General features: G+C 40.4%; 1 protein-coding gene across 5 annotated transcripts in view; it reads left to right on the top strand.

Moving 5' to 3' along the window:
- DIP2C (DIP2 acetate--CoA ligase C (putative)) overlaps positions 1 to 13416 on the top strand; it is a 313844-nt gene that overhangs the window by 162284 nt on the left and 138144 nt on the right. For 3 of the 5 annotated variants that reach the window (XM_014872250.2, XM_014872252.2, XM_088159256.1), the window contains exons 2-3: positions 8819 to 8890; positions 11435 to 11602. In XM_014872250.2, the coding sequence (XP_014727736.2) occupies positions 8819 to 8890; positions 11435 to 11602 (240 nt within the window). The remainder of the gene's footprint in view (positions 1 to 8818; positions 8891 to 11434; positions 11603 to 13416) is intronic. The other 2 variants (XM_088159264.1, XM_088159268.1) reach the window with 1 other exon arrangement.

Genomic DNA, 13416 nt, shown 5'->3' with positions numbered 1-13416 from the left:
CTTTTAAAATGAATGTGTTTCTATACTTTTGGGGGCCTTTTTGGAAGGAAGTAAGTTATCTTACTCTTGTTGGAAAGCTTGAAAAAAGAATTGGAGTTACTGGGGACTAGAATGAAGGCAGCAGGGGTATGGGTAAGGTTGTTGAGAGAATTGCTTCTCAGAACTTGGAGATGTTTGGAGGTTTCTTTGAGCATTGCATTGTTCACATTAATTACCCTTGGGCACTTTGAGTGTAGGAGAGGATTGGTTCTCAACTGTTGGGAGTAGAAAAGCAGATGATGGATCTGCCAGGCTTTTATGAAAAACAGGCATTTATGATCCTTGACTGTTTGCAAACAAGTTTGTGATAGTACAGGAAAGAACTTATTTACTGAATTTAGTAAACAAAACACCATCATTTCAGGAATAGCAATGTGAATATTGCCATGGAAGATGTTTATGTTCTCTTCATAAATCATTATTTTTTAATTCTTCAAAGTTGTGAAACATGGTGCACAAAAAATTGTAGACCAGATTATTGAGTTCAGTGCTCTCCCAAGATCATTCTTAAAGGTGTTATGGTCACTCAGCATAGTTGTCTTGGTAATTCCAGTCCCTGTTCACAACTACTTAAAACTCCTCAATATACTTCCACAACCATTAGTGGTCTTGAAATTGTTTAAAAAGGGAGTATTCCTGCTTCAGCTTTCCCGTGGTAGTTAAGATATCTGTGCTTTTTTCTCTTTGCATCCAGCTGTCAAAGTATGTGGAAATTTGCATTTGCATGAAGAGATTTTTTGGTTTTTTCTCCCAGAAGAGGTTCTATTTTTACAAAAACTGTGGGAAGAGATTTGGACATTTTGGCATTCTAATACTACAGTGCAACTGCTCTAAATACCTATTTTAAAAATCAACATAATGACTTTAACCCACATTAGGGTAAAATAACATTATTTTAGATATTGTGGATAGAGTCAGTTCTGTTATTGACTAGAATAACTAATACCAAATACAAAAGCTTTATGGTGAACCCAAGTAAATAGGGAGAATGCTGCAATATGTCAGGTAAAAGCAGTTCTTTCATTTTTTTTTTTTACAACACATGAAAACAGGAGTTCCAGATTTCTGTTCTGAATTGAAATTTGGGATGAGATCTGCAGTCATACTGCGATGCATCAATATACTGGGAGCAAAATTACGGATGAAGAATTTAGAAATCTGTTCATTTTTGGAAGATGATGTTCTCTTCCAAGAAGGTTAACCCATATGCACTTTCTTGGTTCAGCTTAGTAATGTCAAAAGTAGGGAAAGATGGTTAAAAGCACAAGGTTGCCTATTTTCATAGGCTACTTCCTGGAGAAGAGACAAAAATAAGACATTTCACTATTAACAAATGTTACCATTCTACTTCGATATTGCAGGTTTTTCCTTGTGAAAAGCCTTGAAAATATTTTTCTACCCAGAGGAGCAAATATGCACACAGTCTTGTTTGGATATATATTCTCAATTTCGTTTCATACATCTATTATATGTTCCACCTTTAGGATTCCCTCCTCCTCCTCTTTCTCCTGCTGTATTTTTTTTCCAAGTCATTTTCAGGGCTGTGAAAAAATCGGGACACAAATTTGCAGTACGCAGCGCGGCATTTATGGAAATGCCTGATTTGCTCAGAACCGTAAATTCTAAATAATGATAAGTGGAATTACTGCTGTAATTATCTTTCTGTAGGGAACATTTCTAACTTGAAATATAAAGCCTGCCTATTAAATAACATTTATCAGGAATGTTTCCTTAGGCATAGATTTCAGAATTGTATTTTATTTTTATCTTGAGCAAGATCTGACTCTGCACCGTTTGTTAGAGACAGGGAGAATAACTAGAACAGGCAAATGCCTTACAGGCAACAGGAAAGCCAGTGGAGAGATGAAAGATGAGCTTCCAGCAGCTGCAAAAAGGATATACACTTCAAGGGTGCCCCATAAGCCTTATAAAGCAATAAAGGAAGGAAAACAACATTATGAAGGGTCCTAACAGTCATAAAATTCCAAAAATGGCAAGGATTGCTTTCATTATATAAAGTGTTCGTTAAAGCTTTAAATAATGAAATAAACCCTTGACACTGAGAATGGAAACCTTCACTGTTCAACCAGCCTCTGTTTACTTTACAATAATCCAGGCCATAAAAGTAGTGCGGCGCAAATTCCCCGTTCCGGGGGAGCTCTGGGATGCCCGAGGACCACACAGCTCCCTGGCTTCCATGGCACAGGGTCTCAGCAGCTTGCCCAGCTCCTGGCCTGGTGCCACCCCACTGGCAGACACTGCTGTACCCCAGCCCAGCCAGCCCCAAGAAAGTCTGAGTCACTAAATCCCTGGGATTGTTTTAATTGGCTTCAATGAGGTGTTTTGGGGTTGCTTTTGGGGGATTTCCTCCTCTCCTCCCCACCCCCGGCTTTTTTTTTCCCTTTCTTTTGAAGTCCAGGAGTATTTTGGGTGTTGGAAAAATGTGTTGAAGACTTTGGGACCAGAAAGTGGGGAAACTCATTAAGGAGTCATCTGGGATTCAAGGTGGAGATACTAAAAAATGGCTTCCATACAAAATTATTTGCTGCTCACATACTTAAAACAGTATTTTCCTTAAAACAGTAGAATTTGAATTAAAACTAAGCACTTGGCAGGTTATTCAGCAGATACTTAATCTTTCTATCAAAAGAATGGGAAGGAAGGATTTATTTTGCATAGGAGTACTTTCCAAATTCACAAGACCTTGAATCTCTTATTTCAGCCCTGTTAAAATAGTTTACCTTCTCTGTTAATAGCATAATCTGTTTAAATATTTTCTCCTGAATCAGAACCCTCTTTAGGAAACATTATAAGCTTCACATTGTAAGTACACATGGAGTGCTTTTCCTTATCTTGCACTAAAATTCAGCCATTTTCTGCTTTGCTCGCAATAAACAGGAACAAAATGTACCCTTGGGGGAAAAAGGGAATTCAGATATAGGTGGTAAAATTGTCACCTTTAAAAAAGAAAAAAAAAAATGAAACCTTTAAGCCACAGCATAATCTCCTTGAAGGCACTTGAGCAGTTCTGTAATTTATGGCACTGGTTGCAGTGGAAGTGTGGGATCCCATTAATTTTTCTGCCCACTGCCATAGTTTGCCATTTGTTTCTTCATCCTAGTTCTGAGCAGTTTTCTAAGCTGCTGCTGTGGTTAAACATCACATTTAAAAGACATTGGAAAAGAAAATTACTCCTGATATATATTTTTGTGTTCTTGTACGTGTTACATGATATATTTGTGGAGTTCTGGTATCTCTGTACTTGCACCCTCCAAAATGAAATCTTTTGTCTCTTGGCATATTTTTGGGAGACCAGACAGGGAGACTGTCTGCATCATGAGTGGGAGAAGTAAATGACTCACAGTTCTCTTTATGAAGAGCTTTGTTTCATTCAAATCCCTCTTGCCAAGATGCTGACACTGAATTTGAGTCATCAGCAATAAACAAGTCGTACAGAAAATTGAATCTTTAGAGGGCAGAAAATCATGGGCAAAGGAAAGACACTCACCGGTGAGCTCTGTGTTAGTCTGTGCTTGACAGGAATTATTGATTGCATTATTTCCCATGGTGGATTTTCCATAAGTGCCTTAAACTAATTCAAAGTCCCAGCCTGAAATTTCATTTTGAAAACATGTATGTGTAGTGAAAACAGCAGCATCAGTCAGGCTTCGAGATCACAGACTATAAAATTGAGTTTTTACTGCACTAAACAAGGTGATTTTGGTCCCTGGTTTTGTCATGCGCTTTTTACCTATGCTGTGTCATTGAAGGCTGAGATCAGTAAGAATTTTTGCCATCTTCCAGGAAAAAAGATGTGGTGAAATTTAGCTTGTATTGCGTTTTGGTATTTCTTTTTCCTCCCCTGTGTAACGTAATAATTTGGAATAAATTTACTTCATATATCATGGTAGCAGTTCTTCAGGACTGCACATGTTTGTTTTCAAAAGTGATAACAGATCAGCTAATAGGTATTTCAGTTGAAAATGAAACTTTCGTACTATATCAACTCTTAAGAATTTTACTTTTGTGAAAGCAGCACAGCATCTTACTTTTCTGTAGTACCACTGTTTCTAACCACTCAGCTTTGAAAGTGCAAATGCTTTTAAGAAGAGTGGAAATGCACAGATATTTTCATATGGAAATATTTTCACATTTAATAACCTTCTCTTCAACAAAACACTAAGAAGTCATTAATTTGCCTCTTACAAAATGTGCCTTTTCAGTTTTGGTTTAAGGTGTGATTCAGCGTAGGACATGACATACAAATGGATGGAGCTGACTCATGGAGAGGCCCAGAAAGGGGATAGGATAATAGGAATGACTTCAACATTTACAGGCATTTCTTGCTTCTCAAAGTGTCTTGCCCAAAGTGAAGTATTCCCAGGGGCTCTCTATGACCTGGCGTTCCTGTCTTGCTCATGAAGGGCTCGTGCTGCGGTTATATTGCTCGGACTTGCCTGCCCCAGCTTTAGACCATTGTCTCTGTAACGAGGCAGAAATCCAGCACTCTGGAAGGAAAGAGGAAAACCCAGTAAATTTTCAAAGAAAACACAGGGTCTAATGCAAACAGTAACAGTTGTGATGAGCATAGTCGAATGAACTTACACTCCGGCGCGGCTTTGCTAAATATAGCTAGGGAAGACTCATTGTCTGCGGGCGCTGGTGTCGGAGAGCATTGCCATCTGCAGCTGGGGAAGCAGCAGGAACAGGGGCACAAATCACAAATAAAGGAGATGGCAGTGGGATTACAGACTGCCAGAGCCCCAATCCTGTACTCAGCTCAACTGGGCGACCTTCCTCCTTGGAGGGGTGGATGGTCTTTTGTTCGTGCTGTCCTTTTCATTGCAAGCATGGCATTTTCCCTCTTGTGCCTGGAGAGACTCTCTAAGATTTATTTCAACAGAAATGAACTTGTTTTGGTGAAAGAGGGTCACTGTTCTGCATGCCTGTTGTTCAGCCAATTTTAAATATGGAAAAAAGCAGGGTAGCATTTGCTCACTGTTGGTGCATTCAGGTCTCTGAGGCTTGTGCTTTGCTTTCCCCTGTGGACCCTCGGGCACAGGATTCCCCAGGGAATACACCTGTGGCTCCCATGGTGGAAACCTGTCAGATCACCAGTGGAGGTGAGGAAGAAAAGAGCAATGTGTCCGGGGGATAAAAACCTGGAGAGTGCTGATGCAAACAGGAGGCTGAGATCCTTAGGTGCAGTGAAGTGAATGCAGCCTGGGAGGAAGGGAGTGAGAAGGAGGGCAGGGACTGGGGACCAGCTGTGTGATGAAGCTGAGAAGTAGCAGAGCTGGACAAAGTGCTTGGGAGCAGAGCCAAGGCCAGGGGTGAGAGCTACAGCAGAAGACAGGCAGAGCAGAGCAGGGAGCTGCTAAATGGAGATGCCAGCTTTCAGCTACGTGGCATTATATGATGGTGTCTTGTCCCAGGGACACACATCCTCAGAGTGCCCTGCAGCCATGTGCTCCTTCTGCTCCTGCACATCCTTAGTGCTGGAGTCTTGTCATCACCTGTTCATCCAGAACCTGACCTTTTCCTTAAACCCATTGCCAGCCTTGTCCCCTGTGCAAGGAGATCTAAATTTGCAGAGGCTTTGGAGAGTAGGAGAAAACCCAACATATTCTGTCTGCTCAAAGAACTTTGTGGGTGAGACCTTTTCCCCTCCTCGAGTCTGCTGGCTTTTCAAGAGAAGAGTTAGTTAAAAACTGAAAGGTACCATAAATCCTTTCTTCCCAGGGCAAGAAAGTATAGATCCTGTTATCCTGTTGATACTCTCAAAAAGCCAAGACTAAATGCAGCATTGCACTGTGGAAGAACATGAGATGAGCTAGGTGGACCTAACTGGAAAGGGGTTTGCTCCTAAGATGGTAGATGTAAAATTATTGCATTCATTTGCAAAGGAAGGAAGGACATAATTCCAAGGTCTTAGTATTGTGTTGGGAAAATTGGGTGAATGGTGATTTATGATAAGAAAAGAGTTTAAGCTCACCTAACCTTTGGTGAGCTGTGCTTGGTACATCTTTAGAGCTTACACAATGAGTTCAAAATAGCTTTGAAATGCAATAGTTTATGCAATGCAATATGTTGTAATAATATTTTCATTGTTAATGAGCTATTGTTTATAATCTAAAGTCAGTCTACCTGAAAAAACACAAATGAATACAAATAGCATTAATCTTGATAAATAAAGCATAGTACTTCCCTGGAGTATGTGATACACTTCCTTCCACCTCAAAATGGTGCAAGTGATGCTACAATGAAAGTTGTGGATATTTTATATTTTGCTTTTGCATGTTTTTTATAATTGGTGACTTGGGAAATGATGGACCTGACTATAGAAAATTTGGTTATAATTCCAAATAGCAAATTTTTTTACGGAAAAATCTTTTCTTAATAAATTGTCTCAAAAATTAATTTTATTGATATTCTTGGTGGAGTCGGCAGTCTGGGGAAGGAGTCACTATTGTTTCTGCTCAGAGTAATTCTTTAATGGTGAACTTCACAAGAGTGAGTCTGGATACCAATTTGAATAAAAGATTATTACTGGCAAAAGATAACACTTTCTTTTTTTCTTTCCCACTTCGTTGTCAAAGAAATAGCTGGTTCCTATGATTTCATTGCATTAAGATAATATAGGTTTATAAACTAGTGGAAGAAAACTTACGGCTCATGCAACCTGATCCCATTCTTGCCTTGTCTGGAATGTATAGCTTGAGGTATTGATTTGCATGTGTATGTACTACCTTGTGAGTGGAAGAATAATCAATAGTCAAGCACCTGTTGTTAATAATTTCATATCTAAAATGGCATTGCCAGCTTGCACATATCACAGAGGAGCTGTGGTTCTCCATAGGGTACCTCTGTTCTCCTAAAAAAGCAATAGTAAAATAAGAAAGCAAAATTTTGCTCAGGCTGTGTCTGGAATGTGTAAGACTTTGGTGTTGATGAGTACAGGAAGTCAATAGTAATTTGTTTAGCAACAGTTTAAAAGAAAAACTCGTTCACATTTTATAATTTTCAAACAAAAGCAAACACGTTTTTTCATTGAAACATTTTAATGAAGTGGTATCTATTGTTACTGTCTGGTTTGTGAGAAGCTGGTGATTACAACGGAGAGGGAGCTTGTTTCACTAGCTTGAACATATGCCAGAAGTGTTCAAAATGGGAAGAAATGTGCTTGAAAAGTCAGTGAGTTTGAACTTTCAGGCTTAGGACCTCTTGCCAAGTCTGCCACTTCTTCCCTCTGTAAATATGGGAATGTTATCATTTGAAGTGCTCCAGTCTCACTCTCCTCATTTAAAAACTGAGATATTGTAGCCGACTTCTTTTGTAGAGCAGTTTGAGGTATGGTAGTGAAGAGTATAGGTGTTATTTTAAGGACTGTTTTTGAAGCAGGGGTGAGAGGTTGGCTCAGGACACTGGCAGAGAGGTTCGGAGAATTTTGCCTCCTTATTGCTTACTGGAACCATTCCCAAGAAAACGTGTTTCAGCAAGGCGTAGCAATTAAAGATATTTTTACGTAGTTATTGATTTCTGACCAGCAGACATTGGTGCTAATTTAGCAACCATTTGCCTGAGCAGCTGGGATTGAAATGAGTGTGTTGTTCCCTTGGCAAACAGTGTCCTTAGGTAAAGGTTGAGCACAGGGATGGAAGAACACAAACAGCCTCATGTTACCATGTCCAGCTGGACACTACAGTCAAAGTTCCTTTTTGTGGTTTCCACCTTCTTAAGCCCTCAGCCTTTACCAATATAGAAGTCCAATGTTGCAAGTGAGCTTTAGCTCCATGATGAGTCTCACAATAACAGATAGGCTTATTGAAAGGGCAGAGAATATGGTGTTATTTTAAAAGTCTTTGAATTGTAAAAGCCAACCCTCCATTTAGTTTCTGGAGTAGCTTATATTGAAAACAAGCATATATGCATGTATTAAATTCAATATTTAACTTCAGAGTCAGGACTTTATCTCTGCTTTGGTGCCAAACTTCTCCCAAACTTTAAGAAGACTAAAAGTATATGTTTTGTTCTACATGACTTATGTATCATTTTTTGTTGGAAAACTTTTACAGGGAAGTGGTTTTTTTAATCTTTTTATTAAAAAAAAGTAGTTTACCTGGGGAAGCTTGAGATGCAGTGAAGTGTCACTTTAATAGAATTTAGGAAATACAGACATTTGTCTCCAATTTTTTTTTTTTTTACACATAAGTGGAAAGCCAGACAGAGTCTTCATGGTACTGTTTTCTAGTGGATCTGTTGTAGGTCTGTTTGTTTTGGTTTTGTTCCTCAGTACTGCTCAGAAATTAGCTAAAACATTTATATTGCAGAAATGATATAGCAGCAGTTTCAAGTCTTTTGTGCCGTACGTGCTCGATTAGAAAAAATCCCATTAATGATAGAAAATGCTAATCAGTGATGTGTGTAGTCAGCCACTACAAGCCCACGCATTCTATATAATCCATTGTTTATTAACCTAATGAAGGTCATTGCAGCTTTTGAAAGATTGTGTGCAGCTCATCAAAATGGTTTTAAAATTCTGTGCTGCTGGACTTCGGTGCTGAAATAAGTCAAGGTTGGGTATATTACCAGAATGAGACTGGCCTAAATTGAGGTTTTTTTCTGGGTAGAATGATCATTCTGTGCTTTTCATTTGTTCATTCTAATTGTCAGGACAGATGAACAGTGCAGTGGTGGCTAAGCTGATGGTCCTGCTATTAAGCAGCTATTCACTGTCTTTATCCACATTTTATTGATTTTCCTTTTCTTTTCTTGGCAGGTGACATCACACAGAAGGGATATGAAAAGAAGAGATCAAAATTAATTGGGGCCTACCTGCCACAGCCTCCCGGTATGTGTATCTGTGCTTGTGATATATGAAGACGTCAAGTGTACTGATAGTTGTAGAAATCTGCATCTGTGAAGAAATATATGTGGCAGAAACAAAGCTATTGTTATGCAGAATAAGCTTATTCCATCCATTTAATGCGTATTTTTATATATGTGTCTGCTTTGATGTGTGTGTACACGTTTTTTACATACGTTGGTGTGGGTTTGGCAGTCATGTCTGGAAAATTAAATCAGCCTAGGCCTGTTAGAGAGGCATGGTTTGTTGGAAAGAATGCAAGAATCCAAAGGAAAACCTGATGTCCTAACTCATTAGCATCTCAGCCATGTGAAGTTTTCTGAACAAAAGTATGCAAGAGTGGATTTTTGTGACTTCCTCCATTTCTGGGTTTCCTGTCCAAGCCTTACTTTCGAAGACACTAGAGAGACCATCAGTATCCTTAGAGTTCACCTTGTCTTAAGGCATGTGGGCAGCTGACTTTTTACACATACCTGGTTTTAGTATTAAGGGATGGTCTGCATGCATTTGCCCAAAAGGTGTAAAAACCTTCAAACTAAATTTAATAATGTATTGCTTCATTGAATTCATTTCATATGTACGTATAAGAATTTTCCAGCGTTCTTTTACTCTTGTGAGGCACTGGATCATGAAGTTCAATGTGTACTTTTAGGTACTGGTGTAGACCTCTCTTCTGTCTTGGTCTCAGAGGAGTGTGCCTGTGCATTCCTGGTCTCACTCACAGAGGTTCCACTTAGGCTTGGCTGTTCTCTGAGCCTTGATTTTGTTGCAGGCCTTGGCACTAGTTTCTTCTTCTTTCACAAAATCCTTCCTTTTTAGTGGAATTGATTTTATTTAAACTGCTGATGTGTGAAGGCACTGCCTTGTTCTCTTTTGGTTGGGTTTATATATCTATTGTTTAGCTCCATGACAGAATGCTGATTTTGTGCCTTTGGATTTCACTTGGTCTGCTCCACTGATGGGAACTCCACAACAGAGATCAGTGTTACAGACACCTCTGTTTTCTGAAGTGATACAGCCTGGTTTGAGGGTGTCTGTGACATTCCTGAACCATTGAGAGCCATTAGAGAAGGATGCAAATCAAATCAACAGAATTACAATACCAGAGGTGCAGTATATTAAATTTCTGGATATTTATTGGTCCAGCCTGACTATCAGACATACATTAGTCTTCACAGCTGGTTCTCATGAGACCTGCTTAGATTTGCTGGATTATGGAGAGCTTCACAGCAATCCTCAATGCAGCAGCACAGTTGGTACCAGAATCTGTTTATTTTCTTGTAGTTGTTACTCTCCTTTCTTCACACAAGCAAATAGAGCTGTGTCTCCAGAAAGTGCACAGTCTTCTGGTCAAATGATATCCATGGCTGAAACTTCTGGGGTTTCATATGCACATAATGATGAAAGTGAACATGGAGAACCCTCACAGATTTGCCTTTGAAGGTCTCTACTGTGATACTTAAGTTTTGCAGTGTAAGGAGAAGCAGAGGGATCTGTGTAAGTCAGTCCTGTGGTGAGATCCATTCAATAATTTAAAGAGATCATTATTGAGAATGTAGCTGACTTAGAGCTGTTTTAAAGACGGGACAAAATGGAATGAACATTTTCTGCTCACTCAGCTGCTGGAAAATCCCTCACAAGGAATGGGGAATATGGGTAAGTGAAGGTAATAGGATCAAGAAAAAAAGTATTGAAATATTGTCCACTGTTTTCTTGTAAGTATATTAAGCTCAATCATTTAGCTGATGGCTAAATGGATTATTTTATTATAGTGGAAGACACTGCTTCTGCTGTATTAAAGTATTTTCCTCCATAAATGGTTACTATTTGTGCTTGAATCTTTTGCTGTCTTTGTACTTTTTGTTTGTTTTGTTGTGTTACATTTTGGACAAAACTTGAAAAGGTTCGATTTGATATAATCCTTCTAAGACCTTATTCATCTGAATGGCTTTAAGTCCCTGCTCACCAGGAAGGGGGAGATGAATCTTTTCCAGAAGAAGTAGGATGACAAAGCAGATACTTTTGTAAGCCTTTGTTAATATCTCAACAATCACGTACATGACCAATTAGCCTTTTTTAAAAAACAAATTTTTTGTAACCTGTTTTGATGGGGAACACAAGAATTTATAAGCTTTGATGGACTTGGATCTTGGTGTTATAAGGGAACAGAGATTTTAGAGACATTGTAAACAGGTATGGAAACGGACATGGCTTTTGCTGGGACGGGAGGCATTGGGAAAGGGTAGGAATTTGCATTCTGTGACTGCGTTCAACAAACTAAAGGAAATCCAAAGACCTTTCCCCTCTGCTGGGACATCCAGTCCTCCCGCTGCACCTTTGCTAACATTCCTAACGCCCATGTTGGCAGAGTGGAACATCGACCCGCGTTGGCTCCGTGGGTGTCCTGTGGTGTCTGTGCGTGCGTGTGCGTGTGTGCTCTACTGCATGGGGGCAGCAGCTCCACTCGTTGCTGTAACAAATGTAAAAAAACTAAACGTGAATTAATTAGTTTTTTTCAACTTGTTACAGCAGCGAATGGAGCTGCCGCGGTACGGTGTAGACTGCAACACAGTGAAGGAGCTGCCAGAAGAATGCTCCGCACTGCCAACATTGGTGTCTGTGACATCCGGGAAGCGGCCGCTAGAGAGAGAGCAGCCAGCACAGCAGGAAACCGGCCTCTCTTTTATTTTCGTTTTGGTGAGCACCATGAATGTATCTTTTCCAGTCCGTATCTGTATATTACTGTGCCTCATCTGGAAGCCTCTGGTAGATGCCTACATCAGTAGGATGGACAAGGGGCTGCCAGTTGCAAGGCAGGACAACCAAAGGATGAAATCTGGAAGGCCGTTGCTGACTTTGTCTGCCCAAGAGTGAAGTGATGGGAAGGGAGAAGGAATAGCTCTTCTTAGTAGCATTTGAACATATTAACACTTCTCTAGCTTCCATACCATGGATACTTTGGAGGATGTTGCATACAATAAGCTGGTGAAACACAGGAATGTGTGTGTTTCTAATTCCTTTTTTGGCACTGCCTTTTTGCAGAGCTCTAAACAGGCCCAAGTTCACCAGATTACAGAGGAAGCTATAAAAGTCTAAGCACCCTTAGTTCTATGCTATTTTCAAGTAGAGATCTCTGGCTGAGTTCTGCTCACTTCCAGGCCATTCAGAAGCAGACTGACTTCCAGGAACAGGCATCAGGTTGGTAGAGCAGGCTGAAGGAACAACATTCCACAGGGTTACATCTCTGCAAGGCAAGGCATGACTCCAGCCATGCCTGTAGAACTGTGGCCTTCCCAGATACCCACCCCTCCAGAAGGACCTGTGGCTGGTGGCAGGCATTCTGCTTTATTCTTGCATCTTTAGCAAGGCTGCAGAGGATCCACAGCCCCTAAAGACACCGGATTTTCTCTTGCCAACCATGTGGGTACATGGAGGACATCACACTCTAGCCTAAGTGCTTGTCCACACTCACAAAGGCTGTGCAGACACGTTGTGAGATGGCTGGAGGGAAGATAAGATTTGCAGATCTGTCAGAACAAGACATACCTGTAAAAATATTATATATTTCTGAAACCCTTCTGCACTCATTTTCAAACCAAACTGCTATAATTCTATGGAGGAGGCCTATATTGGGCTCTGTGTATTTCTTCTCTTACACAGGGCTGCTCTAGGTCAGGTTCCCCCAGTCTGGCATGGTTAACTTCCGCTGCCTGAGATATTTGCAAAATGGGAAGGATTTAATGTAAATTGCAATTTCAGGTTTAACAGTATTAGTGATATTAAACCATGTGATAAATGTAATCAGTAAAAGAACTGTAGACATATATGAACAGACATACATATCTTTTTGTCATGCTTATTGGGATGCTGTCATTTTAGAAAGGGAGAGCTGTTGCTTGTCAAGAGTGGGATTAATGAAAGGGAAAGGCAGGCAACCATGTGATTGATACTCCTCCAGGTGATGTAGGAGCAGGCTCTAAGGCCCCCTGTTTCTGACAGGACAATCCCAGAGAGCGTATTGTCACATGCTGTACAGCAAACAAGCAGTGACACACAGGGGACGTGCCAGATCCACTGCACAGCTGCAGGCTGACTCTGCAGTGCATGCACAGCGGGTCTGACACATCCAGATGCTGCACAGACTGCACATATGCAAAGGACATTTGTAGTGTTCCAGCCAGGCTGTCGAACATCCAGAAATCCGGAACGGATATGCTGCATTTGGCAGTATTAATGGGAGAAGAGATGAGGGAGCCCCCTTTCACTTTCCCATTAAATCCCCACCTGCTTTAAGTCAGGGAGACAAAAGAACAGCTTTGTTTCCTCAAGATGCTTTCTCAGGATGTGAGTTTGTAGCTGGAGATGTTCTGTGTGCAGAGCAATTTTTCTTAGCGTGCCCGTGTATCAGACATCTAAAAATAATAGTGAATCCAGACCTTTTTATCTGTACATATATCCCAGTCCCTCTTGTGTGGTGACCTTTCTCTTACTGCCTCTGTAAAGGAGCCATG

Source organism: Sturnus vulgaris, chromosome 1 (assembly GCF_052056855.1).
Source record: "Sturnus vulgaris isolate bStuVul1 chromosome 1, bStuVul1.hap1, whole genome shotgun sequence".
NCBI lineage: Eukaryota > Metazoa > Chordata > Aves > Passeriformes > Sturnidae > Sturnus > Sturnus vulgaris.
This window is presented reverse-complemented; position numbering and strand designations above follow the sequence as displayed.